The 19,627-nt window shown below is 38.8% G+C and overlaps 2 protein-coding genes across 4 annotated transcripts; both read left to right on the forward strand.

The window, feature by feature from the left end:
* Nucleotides 1-4,864: 4,864 nt before the first annotated feature.
* On the forward strand, nt 4,865-6,815 carry LOC110889062 (60S ribosomal protein L3-1). Of its 3 annotated transcripts, none has more exons than XM_022136560.2 (5): nt 4,865-4,987; nt 5,151-5,253; nt 5,451-5,561; nt 5,650-5,954; nt 6,030-6,815. In XM_022136560.2, exons 2-5 carry the CDS (start codon nt 5,169-5,171, stop codon nt 6,696-6,698), a joined length of 1,170 nt encoding a protein of 389 aa, XP_021992252.1. In that variant the 5' UTR covers nt 4,865-4,987; nt 5,151-5,168; the 3' UTR covers nt 6,699-6,815. The 3 variants fall into 3 exon arrangements, with proteins under 3 accessions (XP_021992252.1, XP_021992251.1, XP_035835350.1); XM_022136559.2 differs by having other exon boundaries at nt 4,928-4,989; nt 5,156-5,253; XM_035979457.1 differs by having other exon boundaries at nt 4,944-4,989; nt 5,159-5,253.
* An 8,933-nt stretch (nt 6,816-15,748) lies between these two features.
* Nucleotides 15,749-16,876, forward strand: LOC110889061 (ethylene-responsive transcription factor ERF110). The gene is made up of 2 exons (XM_022136558.2): nt 15,749-16,169; nt 16,272-16,876. Exons 1-2 carry the CDS (start codon nt 15,830-15,832, stop codon nt 16,568-16,570), a joined length of 639 nt encoding a protein of 212 aa, XP_021992250.1. The 5' UTR covers nt 15,749-15,829; the 3' UTR covers nt 16,571-16,876.
* Nucleotides 16,877-19,627: the final 2,751 nt, after the last annotated feature.

Below are 19,627 nucleotides of genomic sequence, written 5' to 3' on the forward strand. Positions count from 1 at the left end.
GAGCGAGTGGTCAGATACATGTCGGGTGGCTGGTCTGCCTATGGCGCACCCTTGGGTGGCATAGGCGGATGTCATGGCATGGCGCAAGCTCCTTAGACGCGCGGCTAAGACGGAAGTGCATATGGCGCGTGGGCCTGGAAGGCGCATGTAACAACTCTCATTAAAATTAATAATTAGAATGATAATTAGTCAATAAGGAAACCCTAATTGAGACACCCAAGTGATTTGGCATAAACCCTGAAATTTCCAGAATAATCAGAATTAGGATCAGGGCCCCTAAAACTCAGGGGGGCTAAACCCTACTTAATATTTATCTTCAAAATCTCGTTGTATACACTGAGATTCGATTTTAACTTTGAGTCATCAAGCCTATACCCCTGAGAAGGCTAGTCTACAAGCCTAAATGCACCCTTTACGGACCGTAAGGCTTACGGACCGTAAGCGAATCAGCTTCCTTACGGACCGCAAGGGTCTTGGCATACGGTCCGTATGCGAGTCGATTTTCGAGCTATAAATAGCCGACCTTGGCAGTCGACTGTTGATGTTCAAAATTCGATCAAACTCCTCCTGTACATCGAATTAGGCTTGTTATATCACAATTAAACACACACTGTTATCGAATTGCTGCCGCGGAACAGGGTAATTACTCGATCGCTATTATGATTCATTTTCCGGGATCAATATATCCAAAGAATGTCTAAGTGCCGCCCACATTGGGTTATGCTTTGTCGTTTGTCGATAATTCGATAAATGAGTTGAAGCATTATACTTTGTCGTTTGTCGATAATTCGATAAATGAGTTGAAGTATTATACTTTGTCGTTTGTCATTAATACGATAAATGAGTTGAAGTATTGCACTTGGTCATTCATTGTGAAAATTTGATCTCGTAAGCTATCGTAACTGCTGTATTGATCACTAACCCTGTTTTGTGTGCATTATTGTTGAAATTAGGTTAACAGGGCTAAAATCATATTCTGTCAGTACTAAATCTGCAATGTGAGTTATTCTCCTATTATAAACTCTTTTCTCACCGTTTGTGAGTTGTTAACTGTTTTACAATACTCCAAATTATTTTTATAATTATAACTTACAGTGTTAAGTTTATGTAATCACCAAATTACAGCCGGTATGTGGGGTATTGTGCACATTACTTGATAATCGTCACCATTGGGTGATATGACCATAATCACAGACACCATTGGACAGGTGGGCCAATGGGTCGAGTGGTAAAGTACTGTGGGTAGTTGGTTGATACCAGAAACATTGTAAAAGATCTTAACACTGTGAATTATAACAAATGTGTCATTTCCAGTAACTAGAATAATTCACTCAGTATTTCCCCGCTGACAAAATCTTTTTCAAACATGTTTCAGGTGATCTGCTGTAATTCAGGAAAAATGCAGGGGAAGCATTTCAAGCTTAAGATAGTGGCTCAATATAAAATAAAGAAATATGTTTTATCAATAAAATCTTGTTATTGTAAATTATCGGGGTTTCATCCCGAATTGTGAAATAAAATAATCGGGAAAAATTTTAACTTAGCCGATCCTGTAAATAGATTTCCGCTGCTAAACTCACAATAAATAAAGTACCGCAGGATTTCTGTCCCACGACTCCTGAAACGGGTAAAACCGGGTCGGGGCCGTGACAGCGCATGACCAGCCGGCGTCCTGGTATGCGTAGCGACTTCCAATTAGCGCGTGGCGTAAGAAGGTGTGTCTCCGCGGAAGCGTAGTGCACGTTCAACTAAGGCACGCCTGCATGCGTGCTCAACCGGTCAAACCAGTCTACTTACTAGAGAGTTAATGTTAGACGGTTTCCACTAGTGCCATAAGTTAAATAACAGTTTTCTTTTACTACCACTTAATATCCATTAAGTTAGAGTTTAACCCTTTTAATTACAAGATTAATTATCTTGTTAATTACGAGATTAATGATCTTGTTTATGACTTCATTAAGAGGGTTTAATGAGTATCTCATTATAAAATGAATATGAGAAGCGTGTTGAACACGTGCCTCAACCAAAACCGTCAACAATTTTGCTTGTCTTGCAGCGCAGTTTCGATCTGGTAGGTGCGGTTGAAGTTCCCAAAGACGCTTGCTTGAATCAAGACTGGTACATATATATTGTATTTTATATTTGTTTATTTAGTTTTTGTAACCGGTATTGTACTAGTCGAATTTCCCACAAATAACAAGAGTCTCGTTATTATTTATTATTTATTTTGTAATATATTTTAATAAAAAGTGAACCTAGTTCCTACAATTTGTCCCTTGGATTGATTTTGTTGGTTTTTTTCGCTCTCACGTCCTTGCTTTGAGGACTCTTTGAGTTGAGTTGTTTATGAAGTTCTCTTTTCAAAAAAAAAAAAACTATTTTTTAACGGCTTAAATTACTTATAATATGTCGTAAGAAGACTTAAATGAACGAACACCTCAAACTTAACTTAGTTTTTAACTTCACTAAATGAAATAAGTCAAGAAAGTAGCTTCACGGTACAAAGGACACTACCATCGTTGAGGTATGTCATAAGGCTACACGGTATGGGGGACCCCCCCCTGTCGCGTCTTCCCCGTCCGAATTTCGCCGTTGGCGACATTCCAAAAAAGTGGGCCCATTCCGAATTTGACCGTTGAAAACAAGAAAATTAAATACTTTTTAACGGCTATTTTTTAATCCTCTCCCATTTCACTTTCATTTTTATAAATACTCACCCCTTTTACTCATTTTTTCACAACTTTTCATCCACTACAATCTCACATCTCTCTCACATTTTATAACCCTCTTCCCTTTTTATAAAAACTCATCTATTTTTTTACCCGCTACCACCCCATCTCTCGCTAAAAAATTATCATGGCTTCACCCATTTCTTCCATTTCTTCTATGTCTTCATCGTCTTCGTCTGCGTGGTATTCATCATCTTCGGAAGAGTATGCTATTATGCACAACATGATTATGAACGCGGCTCAGGTGTTCATGGCGTCCGATGAAGGGTCGTCCCAACGGCTAACTAGACGAGCAAAATATAACCGAGACCAAGAAGGTATTTTACTTTTTTTTCCTTATGTTTTATATAGATTTGAAAATGTATTTTATAATTAATTTCATTTATGTTTCGTTTTAAATTTATAGCCCGCCACGATAAACTAGTAGCCGATTATATTGCCGACGAACCCGTGTACCCATCCGAGATTTTTCGACGTCGGTTCCGCATGAGTCGTCCACTGTTTTTACGTATTGCAGGCGACATGGCCTAGTCTGATCCGTTTTTTACATTGCGAAACGACGCTAGTGGGCAAAGGGGTTTCAGTAATTTACAAAAATGTACGTCGGCCATTCGCCAACTTGCGTATGGTTACGCACCCGATGCATTAGACGAGTATATTAGGATGTCTGAAAGAACCGCACGTCGATGTTTGCACAAGTTTTGCCAATGGGTTGTCAAATTGTATAGCAAGCGATACATGCGGAAACTGAACGCAAACGACGTTCAAAAATTATATCAAGCACACGAACAGAGACATGGTTTCCCAGGAATGCTCGGGAGCATTGATTGCATGCACTAGCAGTGGCAGAACTGCCCAGTTGCATGGCAAGGTCAGTATACTAGGGGAGATCAGGGACATCCGACTATCATTCTAGAGGCTGTTGCGTCACAGGATCTCTGGATATGGCATGCTTTTTTTGGTCTACCTGGTTCGCTCAATGACCTTAACATCATATACCAGTCACAGATATTTGAGGATGTAGTGGCGGGTACAGGTCCAGACACAAGCTTTACCGTTTCAGGGGTGGAGTACAGGCGAGGTTACTACCTAGCCGATGGGATTTACCCAACGTACTCGGCAATCGTTAAAACTATCCCGCACCCGACCGACGACAAAAGAAAAAAGTTTGCGAAGTTTCAAGAGGGTGCAAGAAAAGATATTGAACGGGCTTTTGGTGTTCTACAAAAAAATGGCACATCATTTCACATCCAGCACGTTCGCAAACACCAAAGAGGTTACGACACATTATGTACGCTTGTATCATCCTTCATAACATGATCATTGAAGACGAAGAGAGAGCGATATGCGAGTACGACGAAAACGCGTCTACTGGAAATTCTGTTCCAGTTAGTGAGGAACAACAAGATTTGAACGCCTTCGCTCTACGTAACGAGTACACACATCACAACCTACACGCGGACTTGGTGGAGTACATTTGGAACAACGCTCAAAACGAACCCGGCCACCACATGGAAGACGAAGACTAGTAGCTAATTTAGTTATGTCAGGATATTTTTAAGTTTATTTTTTTTAAGTTTATGTTTTTTTTTAAATTTATTTCTTTAAGTTTAATTTTTTTAAGTTTATGTAATGTTTTTTAATATTAATGAAAATATTTTGTTACTTTATTTGGTAAATGTTAAACAAAAGTTGAAGATTAAAAAAAATAAAAAAACATAAAAGTGGTGGAAGACTATGTCTAGGACCATCCTCCCATGCCCTCTAGTTTTGGAGGATGATCCATCCTTGGGAGGACTATGACGTGTCGCCTACGTGGCGGATTATCCTCCAAGGATGAACCATCACCATACCTTGTAGTCTAAGAAGATTTAAATGGATGTACACCCCGAACTTAACTTACTTCCTAGTTCCTAACTTAACTAAGAAACAATATCCTAAGATCTAAGTAATCTTTATGAAACAATATATTTTGGATTTAGACAACAATACAGAAACAACAACTTTTTTACACCTAAATAGCATATATTACACTTAGGGATGACAAAAAAAAATTCAAGTGCGCGACGGGTATATCGGAAACCTGAAGTATGCTGGACTGACGTGTATACTTTGTTTGAAAAAGACAGGAGAAGAATAGTGAAGGGGCCATTTATGTAAGTGGGAAAGTAAATAGGGCGGGCGTTCCATCAGTTATATAAGTGTAAGACCTAGGGTTTTGTTTCGTTACTCTCCGGCCGCCGCACACCAAACTTGAGGTATGTCTTAACCCATCTCCCCCGCTTGGTTCTAGTGTCTTAGGATATCGGTGTGATCATTATGTGTGTTGCAACTTGCAATGTTATTGCTTGCAAGTTCCTCCCTCTATAGATTTAATTGAGTATGTTGGAGTGAACGTTGGTTGTTCCACTTAATTTGAAGGTAAGAAGAAGAAGAAGAATGTCGCACAGGAAGTTTGAGCATCCAAGACACGGTTCTCTTGGCTTTCTTCCCAGGAAGCGTGCCGCTCGCCACAGAGGAAAAGGTACCCCTATTTCATCACGCTCTTAATTAGGTTATGTCATTCATAGTTGTATTGTATGTACATGTTTTCATTCATTTACCATTTCATATCATATTTCTGCTTAATTCATCATCGGAATTGTATTTATTTATTTTTTTCAATCTGTTTCTACATTTGTATGTATAATTGGTACAATGTATACCTATTGTTGTATACAGTGAAAGCTTTCCCTAAAGATGACCCAAGCAAACCATGCAAGCTTACAGCTTTCTTGGGCTACAAGGCTGGAATGACCCACATTGTCAGAGAGGTCGAGAAACCCGGATCAAGTAAGCTTCCTGCCTCTTCATTTATTTCTACCAATACCCAAAACCAAAATATGAGCTACTACTATAACTTTTGTTTATTCTTGTTCAGAGCTTCACAAGAAAGAGACATGTGAGGCTGTGACCATCATCGAGACTCCACCCATGGTGGTTGTCGGTCTTGTTGCTTACGTCAAGACTCCCCGTGGTCTGCGATCTTTGAACACTGTTTGGGCTCAACATCTCAGTGAAGATGTCAAAAGAAGGTTTTACAAGAACTGGTGCAAGTCCAAGAAGAAGGCATTCACCAAATACTCCAAAAAGTTTGAATCTGACGAGGGGAAGAAAGATATTCAATCCCAGTTGGAGAAAATGAAGAAGTATGCAACTGTTATCCGAGTCTTGGCTCACACACAGGTAGGTGGCATCTGACCTTCATTTTTTACTTGTAACCTGGCCTGGCCTGGCTGATTGTAGTATATTGTTTTTCAGATAAGGAAAATGAAGGGTTTGAAGCAGAAGAAAGCACATCTTATGGAGATCCAAGTGAACGGTGGTACTGTTGCCCAGAAAGTTGACTTTGCCTACGGTTTCTTTGAGAAGCAAATTCCGATTGATGCTGTGTTCCAGAAGGATGAAATGATTGACATCATTGGTGTGACCAAGGGTAAAGGTTATGAAGGTGTTGTGACTCGTTGGGGTGTGACCAGACTGCCTCGCAAGACTCACAGGGGTCTGCGTAAGGTGGCTTGTATCGGAGCCTGGCATCCTGCTAGAGTTTCCTTCACTGTAGCCAGGGCTGGTCAGAACGGTTACCACCACCGTACGGAAATGAACAAAAAGATTTACAAGCTTGGAAAGACTGGACAGGAGTCCCACACCGCTCTCACTGAGTTTGACAGGACGGAGAAGGACATCACTCCAATGGGTGGCTTCCCGCATTATGGTGTGGTGAAGGATGACTATTTGTTGATCAAAGGTTGCTGTGTTGGACCAAAGAAGAGGGTGGTTACTCTTCGCCAGTCGTTGCTTGCACAGACATCTCGGTTGGCTCTTGAGGAGATTAAACTCAAGTTTATTGACACATCATCCAAGTTTGGTCATGGTCGCTTCCAGACCGCAGAGGAGAAACTCAAGTTCTACAACCGCCAGAAGGCATGATGAGAATGTGTTTCAAGTTTTGTTTGTTTCCTTCTTTTTAAGACATTTGAGTTTGGTGTTAAATCTCATTCATGATCTTGATTTTATAACGTTTAGCATAATGTGTTTTATTTTCCATGTTAAAAGTTAACAAAACTACCAAAGTGTATTAATCTATTATCTATAATGTTTAAAAGTTAAAAGGATCAAGACATAAAAACATAATATGTGTGTTACAAACTTAGAAGGGGTAAATATAAATTTAATATTGTACTATTGCACGATGAAATTTTTTTTGGATACCCTTGAGTTAATGTTCTAGTTCTATGCAATTTTTTTTTTTGAACGGCCAATAAACTCAATCCCGAGCACTCTCGGGGCACCCATTGGACTAGGGATGAGCATATGCCACCGAATACCGATCCCGATCGGTATCCACTTTTTGGCGTTTTCGTTATCGGTATCGGTACGGTACGGTATCGGTATTATACCGATACCGACCCTCAAAATACGGTATAATACCGATACCGTACCGTACCGATACCTAACCGACATGTTTCGGTATCGGTACCTAGTTTGGGTGAAATTCGGGATCGGTATTAGGCGGTATCGGTATCGGTTCGGTATCGGATACCGATATGCTCATCCCTACATTGGACAAACGGAGTACTCCAAGAGTAGCCCGAGTCCACCACCAATTCCGGGGAAAACCCGGTAACCCGCTCGCCCGTAGGCACGACAGTGAAACTATCGGTAAAACCCGTTTGGCTCAAGGATCCAATCCAGGTTTCCCTGGGTCTTCTATCATTGCCCACCAGTGCCTCACTCTGCACCAAGTGGGAGTCGAACCTCCATCTCTCAAGAGAAATGCAAGCCCATTATTGTTGTTGTTGACAATAAATAAGCAACATTTTGGTGTTTTATAGAGTTGTTTTTTTAACGGCGTACGGGTAGGATGTTGCTAACCGGGTTAGTAGTAAGTATCACCAAGTTAGTATTAAAATCCTCCTTGCCTGGATTTGAACCCAAGACCTCCAAGAGAAGCAAAGTTTTCCGCATCTCCCTTAATCACTAGGCCAAAAGATAATTGGTAGTGCTTTATGGAGGTGTACTCCAAGTATGGGGAGGTTTTTAAAAAAAAGTGTTGATTTTTCATTTCTAATCCAAAAACTTTCATCCTTTACATTTTAACCCCCCCTCCCCCTACTTATAATATAATGTTTCTCATCATTTGTAATTTAACGCCAACACTTTTTATTTTCAACTTTGATCCCTAATACTTTTCATCTTTTGCAAATTTTTTGTTTCATACTAAATTTTGCGAATTAACACACCGCAACGTGCGTGTGAGGTTCAACGTTTTTTCGTCTGTTTTTCTGTTTGACAGACCCGTTGCAATGCGTCTATTTTTTCTGCTTGATAGATTCGTCACAACATGTGGGTCCTTTTTTATGTTTTACGTTTTAGTCTAATTTCTTCGTATTAACATGCCACAACGGATGTGCCTGGTTCAACGATTTTACGTATGCTTTTCGTTCGATGTTATTTTCCCTTTTTGTTTATTTTGTTTTTATGAGTATTTCCAGTGTTGTTAGTCGCTGGCAGTGTTGTAGCATTGGTGCTACTTGGCACGATTTGCGCCCCGCCGCAAAGAGGAGAGCTTAATACTAGTTGTTAATAATAAAAAAAGTTACAGTTTATTCTAAAACTCGTGATACGAATCATGAAAATTGGTTGTTGTATTGGATCATATAATTTCGGATGGGTTAGAGAGTTGAATTTAAGTGGATGAGGATCTTGGTCAAATGTTAGATTAAACTAGCTCCTTGGATGTTTGGATTTGTCGGTTTTGACAAGATTTATATGTGAAGTCAATAACTACAGGTTTTGAATATGGAGTTAATATTCACACATTTCTCCTCTCTCTATCTCTCTCTTTCTATATAGAAAGATAGATAAAGTGAAAAATGATGCGGAAATAAGATTTGAGAGTCTTTGAATATTGTCAACCAAACCTAGTGGGTTAACTAGGTTGGTTGTAACAACTAAATCGGTTCGGTTTTTGTGTCTTGGGTAACTTCTTTGGCTATTGTTTGTGTAGTAGTCATGTTGTTAGGTTATCTGATTAAAAAGTACTGCTTTTAAGATAACCATATGACTATTACCAAAAGATAAAGATAACCAAAAGACTATTACCAAAAACATATAAGAAATTATGAATGACTAAATGAGAAATTATATATTATATAAGAGAAAAATGCCCGGATAGTCCCTGTGGTTTCGCCTTTTTTCACCTATAGTCCCTAACTTTCTAAAACTACCTGAATAGTCCCCAAGTTTTCAATTTTTGTTCCCGGATAGTCCCTGGGTCTAACTTCAGTTTGTTTTCCCTGTTAAGTAAGTGTGAAATGACCAATTTACCCTTAATGTAAAAACAAAACAATTAATATGTTAATTCAGGTGGGGGCCCACATGGTTTATTATAAACATATCCCTTCTTTCTCTCTCTCGTTCACTATACCCACCAGCACCCACCACTACCCTCCACCGGAGAACCACCACCACCACCACCGCCGCCAATCTAGGGTTTAAACCCGATTTGTGCACCTCTAATCTACTGGTTTTTTTCATAAAAATCCCAACAACTTCCCTGCTATTCACAATTGTATCATCCTATACATATCAGATCCCAATCACTAACAGATAAACTCTTAATCCAAAATCAAAATCACTTCAAGCAAGCATAATCACAAAAACATAATAAATCAACAAACAAAACAAAACAAAACCACATAATTCAACGTTTCCAGATCATACCGAGCAGCATACAAGTGTTCAATCTTATAATAACCAGCATGATGCCCCAACTCTTCAACAGACGCACCACTCGAATCAACAAAATTCGGAAACACAAACCGCTTCTCAACCAGCTTCTTCTCACTCACCACATCAGATTCATCCTCCACTTTCCGATCGTTCCGGAAACAAATTGAACTCCCTCCGCAAAAGTTGACGGAAAACTAGGGTTTTCGAAACCAATGGTCTCCGTTAAACCAATCAGTGCAAGAAGAAAGAGAATTAGAGGGAAAATGAAGATTGATTTGGCCATTGTTGAGAAAATGTTTGGAGATTGAGGAAATGTGTGGTGATTTATAAAGGATGTGAAACAGGGGAAAGGGGATGAAGGATGATGATGAAAGCAAAACGGAAAAGAAAAGAGTGAAGAAGAAGTGGAGATGAAACGGTGTCGTTTGGGTGGTTTCGTAAGAAACTGGTTTTGCTTTGTATGGCGGGAAGGGTATTGCTTGGAGTGTGTTACTGTTTTACACAGTGGGTGGTGATGGTGGAGGGTGGAGGAGGGTGATGGTGGGTGGAGGTTGAAGATGAAGTGTGGTGGTGAGGCAATGATTAAGTGGTGGTTAATTGGCTGAAGAGGCAATGATTGGAGGCGGTAGGCGGCGGCGGTGGTGGTGGTGGTTCTCCAGTGGAGGGTAGTGGTGGGTGCTGGTGGGTATAGTGAACGAGAGAGAGAAAGAAGGGATATGTTTATAATAAACCATGTGGGCCCCACCTGAATTAACATATTAATTGTTTTGTTTTTACATTAAGGGTAAATTGGTCATTTCACGCTCACTTAACAGGGAAAACAAACTGAAGTTAGACTCAGGGACTATCCGGGAACAAAAATTGAAAACTTGGGGACTATTCAGGTAGTTTTAGAAAGTTGGGGACTATAGGTGAAAAAAGGCGAAACCACAAGGACTATCCGGGCATTTTTCTCATTATATAATCACTTAAAAAGGTTACGTCGGTGGAGCCAATGGGCTTTGTTTTTAATCATCAACTTAGTCAAACATTAAAGGCTGGCCACTTGGTTACCAAGATTCTTTTTTTTGGATATTAAATTGGAGAAAGCTGGTGCAATGGTGCAAGAAAGTATTTTCTCCTTAAGAAATGAGACGACCTTTAAAAATAACTAAAAAAGCGTATAATTTTTATCACGTCAAAAACTACACAATAACTAGGTATAATGGTTTAAAAAAATTTAAATAAAAGAACAAAATAAAAAAAATGTAATTAGTTGATGTGTAGTGAACCCCACCCCTTACCTCTTTCACGCTCGCTATTTTTTTTGCGATTGATCTCTTTGGCGCCCCTGTTTGGCTATGTGAGCAGTGTTTGGCCCAATTGATTGACATGTCACACTCATTTTTGCTACTTCGAAGAAAAGGGCAGGGATTTTGTTATTACATATTTATGTTTCAGCCCCTCATGTTTGAGTAGGTTTGGCCAATTTACAGTTTTGGTCCCTACAGTTTGATAATTTTCTAACTTGACCCGAAATTACACTTTCTTTTAATCTCACTAGTGTCTTTAATTTTATTAACTCATAAAGTAAGTTAACCTTCGTATATAAATGGTTTAATAACCAGTCTGATTAAATTACCCAAATAGCCCTTGTAGTTTGGTTTTTGACAACTTGGATTCCATTCTTTTGTCTCATGTAAATCCTAAATTGGGATGCTACATATAGATACCACCTTTGTTGAAATATATTTCTTTACCCAAATCTTATATCTAAAAATCGTCTTTTATCTAAATTCAATACATCTGAATACAACCGAATAGTTCCAGTCCTCGTCACTCATTTATAATGCTTTAACAAGTCATGTCTCTCCGCCTTCTACTTCTAACCTGGAACCTATTGCCGATTCAGACACCTCGCCCATTCATACACCAGACTCGTCACTCATTTATAATGCCTTTTTTCCCTCTATCTCGTTCCATTCACTTATTATTGATTTTCAAAACCCTCCACCTATACTCCAACACCACTCTCCTATTCCATTTCAAACATTTAGTCGACGTTCCAAACAAACAACCACGCCTTCCTTGCCTCCTCACACCCCTCCACACATACATGGGCTCCTAAACCAAATGATGACGTTGCGTAGATAATACCTCCACAACACCTATTCCATAACCTACATCTACAAAACATGCACTCAAACATCATTTCTGGTATAAAGCAAGAATGAAGAGTTTGATGCTCTTCAGCGTAACCACACGTGGACACTTGTTCTATCATTTCTGGTATAAAGCAAGAATGAGTTTATCGAATTAAATATAACCTAAAAGGTATTGCAGAACGTCTAAAAGCCCATCTTGTGGCTAAAGGGTTTACTCACCGACCCAAAATTGATTTCCTTGAAAATTTCTGTCTAGTTGTAAAACTTGCTACTCATCGCCTTATTCTTTCTTAGTTGTTTCTCACCATGGGCCTGTTCCTCAACTTGACAATAACATTGCTTTCTTATAAGGCAGACTTCATGATGATGTTTACATGGCAAACCAACTGCATTGTCGACTCCTATTATCCTTCATATATATGTTTACAAACTTAACAAAGCCATTTATGGTCTTCGTCAAGCTTCTCGAGCTTAACAAAGTCATTCTGCTTCTACACCAAATTCCTTTATTGATACCCTAGTTATCATATTCTCACTCAAAGATCTTGGAACTCTTTCCTACTTTCTTGGTGTGGAAGTAGCTCCTCATCCTAAAGGTCTCCTTTTATCTCAATCTAAGTACATCACCGACATTCCTTCAAAAACTAATATGCTGAATTGCATGTTTGTCTCCTCCACGCCTCTCACAAGTTCAAATCAATAAACATCACCACTTTCATCTCCCACAGAGTATATGGAGCTTTATTGTATGTGTCCATTACTAAACCACACATTGCCTTTGTAGTAAATAAGTTATCTTAATTCATGCATGCATGCATGCTCTGACACTAGGCAGCTCTCAAACGAGTTCTATGTTAGATGGAACAATTGATCATGGTTTTTTACTGCCACCATTGCCTTTACAGATGCAACTGGGCGGATGATCATAAAGGAACATGGCATAGTACAATAGGAGATATTAATGAAGTCCCAAATGTTAGATCATCTACTGAAGCTGATTTTCAAGTTGTAGCTTCAGCTACCACTGAACTACAAATTCTACAATGATTATATATTTGTTAACAGAGTTGGGTATCAAGTCAAAGATCACACCTACCATTTATTGTGAGACTGCTGCCTGCTGGGAGTGGAGCTTGGGTTGACATGTGACGGAGATGAGCTCCACCAGGCCACCCCAACTCCCCAAAAAAAAAGTGGGGTGTGGGAGCGTAGGTGGACATGTGAAAATTAATTTTTTTTTTTATTTTGACATTTAAAAAATAAAACACACCACTAAATTAATTTAAAAAAAAAAGGTTACATAAAATTTTAATAAATTAGAAAAACAACTTAATAAATCCTATAAAATTAAAAACAACTTAATAAATCCTAAAAAAATTAAAAAAAAAACTTCATAAAGTCGCTAAAAGAATTACAAAGCACGATAAATATTAAAGTAGGAAACCCAACGAAATTGATGTTTGGGGTGAGTGTTTATAAGTAAAAAATAGTAAAAAAAAATTTAAAGAAGATGTAAAAAATATTGATGTTTGGGGTGAGTATTTATAAGTAAAAAATAGTAAAAAAAATTTAAAATTTTATTTAGATAGCGGTAACCGCCATGGCCAACGGCTACCCCAAACAGCTATGGGTAACGATTTGATTTTGGTAGTCAATCCCAGCCAGCCACGTCGTCGCCCCAACACGCCCCACGCCAGGCTTCATAGCCACGCCAGAGGGGCAACGCCGCTACCCAAGCTGATTCGGTGTGGCTAAAGCGGCGTTGGTTGGGTTCCCACACCCCGTAATCTCAGCATTAATGGATTTTTACTTCAATTCGTGTTTCAAGACGTTTATTTACCAGTGGCGGACCCAGGAATTTTTTCATAGGGGTGCGGAACATTTTTTAAAATTTTAGGCCCCTAGGTATATAAATAAAAATTCGGTTCAGGTCGGGTCATGTAAAACAAAAGAGCATCAAAATAAATTTTATATAATCATCAAAAATACGTCAAACCTTATTATAAACATAATTAAAACGTCGTCCTACGGGTTTTCATTTTTTGAAATCTATCTAATACATCATATAAAACTACTTTCTTAATCAAGTCTTTCTCTATATAACATATACAACTATCACTTAAATTCTCATCGCCAATCCGATTACGCAAGTCGGTCTTCACATTCTTCATTGCCGAAAAACATCTTTCAAAGGTTGCGACGGGTAATACGAGAACAAACTTCAATTACCAATATACCAATGTAAAATTTACGTGAATATTTGTTGAAACCATTAACATTATAAGACTTGACAAACCATCCAACTTAGCGAATTGTTTAAAACTTAAATCTAACGTGGATTGGGCTTGGGTAACACTTATTGGGCTAAACGTTAATTGGGTTAAGGTTATAAGGGTTATGTGGGTGAGTGGTTATAACTTATAAGTTATATAATTAAAGTAGTATTTTTTTTTTTTAAAATCAGAGTTTACGAAAAAAAAAATTTAATATAAATTGCTAAGATATTTTTACCAAAGGGGTGCAGAAGAATTTTTCAAGGGGTGCGGACGGAAAATTTTAAGGGTTGCGGACGGGATTTTCGACGGATAATACCACTAATTTTTTTTCTCGGGGGTGCGGCCCGCCCACCTTTGGTTGGGTGGATGTCCGCCAATGTTATTTACTGGTTACACACATAGCCGAAGATGATCAACTGGCTGACGATGCCCACCGTTACTTAAGCCCATATTTCGACTGTTCGTGTTCGAGATCGGACTTATTCCTAGATCGTCCATCTCGCTTGGGAATATTAAACATAATGATATAAATACCGATTCTAGATAATTATTATCTTGCATCTACATACTGTTGTGTCCATGGTTTTGTAGCCTAGTGACATCTTGAGGGTGGGATAAGACTTTGGGATCAATAGGTTCTATGTTCGATTCTCACATGGGGTTTTTTTCCCATATTTATTGGATTTACTCCTGAATTGGTGTATTGGCATTATGTCTAGTGGGGATGGATATGATCGGGTGGTTCCGCTGGTGGCACGATGATACTTCAGTGGTACGCCAGTGATCGAAATTTGCCGTTAAAAATAACATACTGTTGTAATAGTGAGCCAGCTATTTATTTCTTGTACTCGTTCAACAGTGATAATACAATTGATTTCATACCAATCTTTATAATTTTTTATGTATTCTAATATAAACATACATTTTATAAACACAAATAAACATTAATTTGGTTGCTGTATAATACACTTATTTTAATGTGTACATATTTTATTGTTCTTAAGGTTCAAAACTCGTGCCTTATATATGTCGGGAACGTATATATTTAATTATTATTTGAGAAAGGTCGATAAGGTGTCGTGGGTTGACGGAAGGAGGGGCATGCCATTATTAAAAGATGCCTGTGACACTTACGAAAACACAAACTAGCGAAACAATATAATAGAAAAAGGAAGTTTTACAAGGATTAATATTTATGGTATGAACTTTGATGCGTATCAGCGTATCTTCACATTAATTTTCGACCTTACAAGAATGTTTCATTAAATATACTACGTTTTAGGAAAAAAAATAATTTTTAATGACAAATTTGGATCACACAGATCTACTGAAGTATCATTGTGCTACCAGCGGAATCACCCGATCATATCCATCTTCACTATAATCATATCCACTAGAAAACCCAATAAATATGAGAAAAACCCTTATTTTAGGAATTGAATCGAAGACCTAGTGGTCCCTAAGTCTTATCCCACCTCAAGATACCATTAATTAAGACACTCCGTTTTTGGATAAAATAAATAAATAAATTATCTAAACGTTTGGGCTATCTACCGTCTTTCATAATAATAAATAAATAAATATGGATGAACGTTGACACCGACATCTGATGTCGGTAGATAACAAAATGATAGTTGGATCACGAAAATCCAGGAGGAGGGTACCGAAATAATATAGCAAAGTCAAATTGGTTACAAACTGTGTGAACAAAATAATATTATTATTATATATGTATATTCGCTCAAGTGCAACTCGCAGGGGCGGTGTGAATGTAGTAAAGGCGGCTGGCAGACAAGCCTTCATTCCCTATAAAATCTATCCTTTGATATTAAGCTCAAAAGGTTTGTTTGTTTTGATCGATCCTATACAACCCCAAGCAAGCCTTTCTTTGTCGACGTCTAATTTCATGTGGGCTGTAAAGGTGGCGAACCCAACTAATAATAATTCGTCTGGTTATTTCATGACCTCTCATCATCGTGGGAACAATAAGGCCGGTGAAGAAGCACCTCCATCGTCTCTTGTACTGGACATGTTCTCACCAGACTACATTTTTTCTCATGAGATGTCTACTATGGTTACCGCTTTAACTCATGTCGTTTCTGGACACTCCTCTCTTTCTCCATCCACTGCCCCCGCCACACTGTCCTCTGCTTCTGCTTCTGGTTCGGCAGGAGGACATAAAAGGCTCCGTGATCAAGACCAGGAGCTTTCAGAACAACAACAACAGCATCCAATATTTCATCAAGGTATGTATCTATGTTACAAATAGTCTTTGTATTCTAGGAGAGACAAGTACAACAACGACCCAGGTTGACAATTTTGATTTGTATTATTGATGACACACACAGAATCAACAACGACAAGAAGCAGCGAAAATCAGAGGAGGAAGTACAGAGGGGTACGACAACGACCATGGGGGAAATGGGCGGCGGAGATAAGGGATCCACAAAAGGCGGCAAGAGTATGGTTAGGTACCTTTGATACCGCTGAAGCTGCGGCCAGAGCATACGATGAAGCTGCTCTTAGATTCCGAGGTAACCGAGCCAAACTCAACTTCCCTGAAAACGCAGTACTTCTGTTGCCAACACCCAATAATATTATTCCCCAACCACCAGCTAACTGGCACTTCCACCAGAATCACTTCTGATCTACAACAACCTCAAAGAAAGAAAATGTTTTACAAGAAAGAAATGTCAACGATGACATCACATGATCCCCCGCAAAATGAATCGTTGCCGAATGAGACGTCATGGCGAGTTGGTTCTAGTTCTAGTCAATTCCAGGATTAAGATATACGTGTTTTGTTTTGTTTTGTAACATCCCAAACTCGTCTGGTTTTTTCCCTTCAATTCTTAATTGTCAATTGTGAATGTAAAAGAGAGCATACTATACTACAACTTTTTTAGGATAGGATATATTATGGTATAATTAATAAATTTCATGTTTATCTGGATATGTCTTCTTGCTTTAAAATAGTAAATAATTCATGCGACGCACATGGTGGATTCACAATAAATAAACAAATAAATTATACTTTTGTTTTGTACTTCTTTAATGCAAGGTCAATTCAACTCAGGCCTACTTGTTAGTTAATATTTGTTTATTTTCGGTTTGGGCTATTTGTTCAGGCCTACTTGTTTTTTTTTTTTTTTAATTTAATGGTGGGAATGCCCGTACATTGCTGCGGGTGGTTATGTTTTTAGGCGCGCGTTGTGTGACGGGTTATTAATTATAACCAAGTTAACAAATTTAACAATAACCCTGCGTTACAGCGGGGACACAACACGACAGTGGTTCCACAAAAAGGTGACGCTGGCAACAGTTTACGACTTAAATAACAGCGACTCGACCAGAACAATAATTTTAAATAAGGTTCCTGACGAGGTATGGTACTGGACCCGACCCGAACGGTCGGAATTTTATGCTATTTATCATTTTTATATTAATTATATATTATTATTATTATTATTATTATTATTATTATTATTATTATTATTATTATTATTATTATTATTATTGTGTACTAACCCGCGAAGCCCAGCGCATTGTAGTTTATACTACACTAGGCTGTGGGCTCGTAGAGACAACCCCTAACTGGGCCTGGCCCATTGAGGTTAGGGTTTTTCCATATCTCCTATATAAGGAGGTCTCCACCTCCTTATTAGGGCATGAGATATAGGGCAACACACTTTTGTAGCTGGAAATAGGGGATTCTTCCTCTACCGGCCGTCTCTACATTGTCCACGTTTCTCTCTTCTTATTTGCAGGTCTAGGATTCGGGCGAAGAAGACAAGGTGTGGTCATATTCGTATTCATTACCGTAGAAGTTCCGACCCGCTCAGGTCCATGCTTCTTCATTGGCGCCATCCGTGAGACCTACAACGAACCACATCTTGTTATTTCCTCCATCAAGAATCTCTAGATCTGTGTTTTTCATGAGTTCCTCACGCGAATCAAGGGGGTAGATATGTTATTATACAAGGTTTTTCAGGCTATGCTTTTGGATCCATATTTTGCGGTCTTCCATGCTTCTGACGTCATTAGCCGTCATTTACACCCGTGATCATGTAAGTTATTTACCTTTCTTTCTTTATGCAAGTTTCCGTCAAAACCAAGTTACAGCGAAGACATTAGATGTCTTCTTCTTATGTAATGGCTTTCACAAAGGAACATAAGATGAGAGAAGGTAAAACAAATTACAAAATCATCACTTCTTGAAGAGCCTAAATGTCGATCATGTTTTTTAAATTAATGATCTTGACATGTAAGCAGCTCATGGGATTTAATCAATTTGTAGATTAAATTCAGCTCTGTTATTAAATTTTTAAATAAAACAGAATCATCATGATGCTACTATTTGAAAGCTTCCACAGCTAATAGAGTGTCCGACATATTCGCTAAAAATTACGGTCGTTAATCCTTAAAAAAAAAAAACTCTAGAAACCATAGTTTACAGGAGGTTTGGTTGAGAAGTGTCGAGCTTCATGGACACACACTGCGCCACTTCGCGCTTGCCAGACGCGTACTCTGTCGATCCACTGCCCCGCGAATGGCAGTCGTTATCTGAATATATTACACTGAACATCCAGTGTGTTCGGCGCCCCGCCAACTCCAACAAAAGCTCCTATTCACCCTGCCATCTCCGGCGGGTGCCTATATTTAACCTGCCATCTCCGGAGAATGATTTGCGCGCGCAGATATGAATATATTACTTCCACCCGCAGATAATAATAATATTTAACGACAAGCCCTGTGAGATTATCAAATCTTATGGGGTAATTTTAGGTGCATGTTCTAAAGCATCAAGTACCATATACAAAGATCTTGACAAATTTGCTTCTAGTAACAAGAGTAAAAAACAAAGAAAAAGTAAGGGTACAACCCTTGTTGGACATAATACAATCCACAATGCACACATGATCTGTTTTGGAAGCCTTTAGAATTTTGCAGGTTTGTGAAAAGGCCACAGATCTCCCGCATCATTGCTGGAGCGTAGTGACTACCCGGTGTAACCCGCACATATTTTTCAAGCAGACAAGCTCCGGCCCGTGTACGGTGGACAGGCTCCCACCCGCACACGGCGGATAAGCTTTGTTCCTTGTTCGCTATAGCCAACATGCTTCGGCATGCCTTTTGGCAAGACACACCGGTACCGGCGAACTACCATCTCAATCCACTATCTCCGGCAGACAGCTATTGCGCTCCACCCACTTTTGGCTCACTCACTCCGCCATCTTCGGCGGACTAGCTTCAAACTCCAGCCAATAATGGAGGACAACCCATTTCACGCCATGTCGATAATTCTATGCGATTCGCGATTCTCAAGAGTTTAAGTAATATATCTACTGATTTCCTTATAATACTTGTGGTTTTCAACTGCTCAAAAGATAAAAAACAAACAGAATTGTGTCTTTAACAATTTTGATCCAATGATTGACACAAATCCCTAAAATAATGTCCGATGCACAATTGGCTTTTGGGATTTGCAACTTAACGCCTTAAAATTGAATGGCATTTTCAAACAGTTTTGAATAAGCCAACTATAGCAAATAAGTTGCATCGTTGCACTGAGTTCTTACCTTGGCAATCACAACATCATTATTCAAAGAACCTTGATTTCTACAATCAAGTTTTGACTTTTGTAATTAGAAGTTTTCAACAATGGGTTAACACAATTTTGGTTTCTTTATTATTCCTTTATATA

This window comes from Helianthus annuus, chromosome 11, assembly GCF_002127325.2.
Source record: "Helianthus annuus cultivar XRQ/B chromosome 11, HanXRQr2.0-SUNRISE, whole genome shotgun sequence".
NCBI lineage: Eukaryota > Viridiplantae > Streptophyta > Magnoliopsida > Asterales > Asteraceae > Helianthus > Helianthus annuus.

Coding starts and splice junctions, on each gene's coding strand:
- LOC110889061 (XM_022136558.2), top strand. CDS start 15,830: ATGTGGGCTGTAAAGGTGGCGAACCCAACTAATAATAATTCGTCTGGT. Junction 16,170..16,271: donor GCATCCAATATTTCATCAAG/GTATGTATCTAT, acceptor TGACACACACAG/AATCAACAACGACAAGAAGC.
- LOC110889062 (XM_022136560.2), top strand. CDS start 5,169: ATGTCGCACAGGAAGTTTGAGCATCCAAGACACGGTTCTCTTGGCTTT. Junction 5,562..5,649: donor GGTCGAGAAACCCGGATCAA/GTAAGCTTCCTG, acceptor ATTCTTGTTCAG/AGCTTCACAAGAAAGAGACA. Junction 5,955..6,029: donor GAGTCTTGGCTCACACACAG/GTAGGTGGCATC, acceptor ATTGTTTTTCAG/ATAAGGAAAATGAAGGGTTT.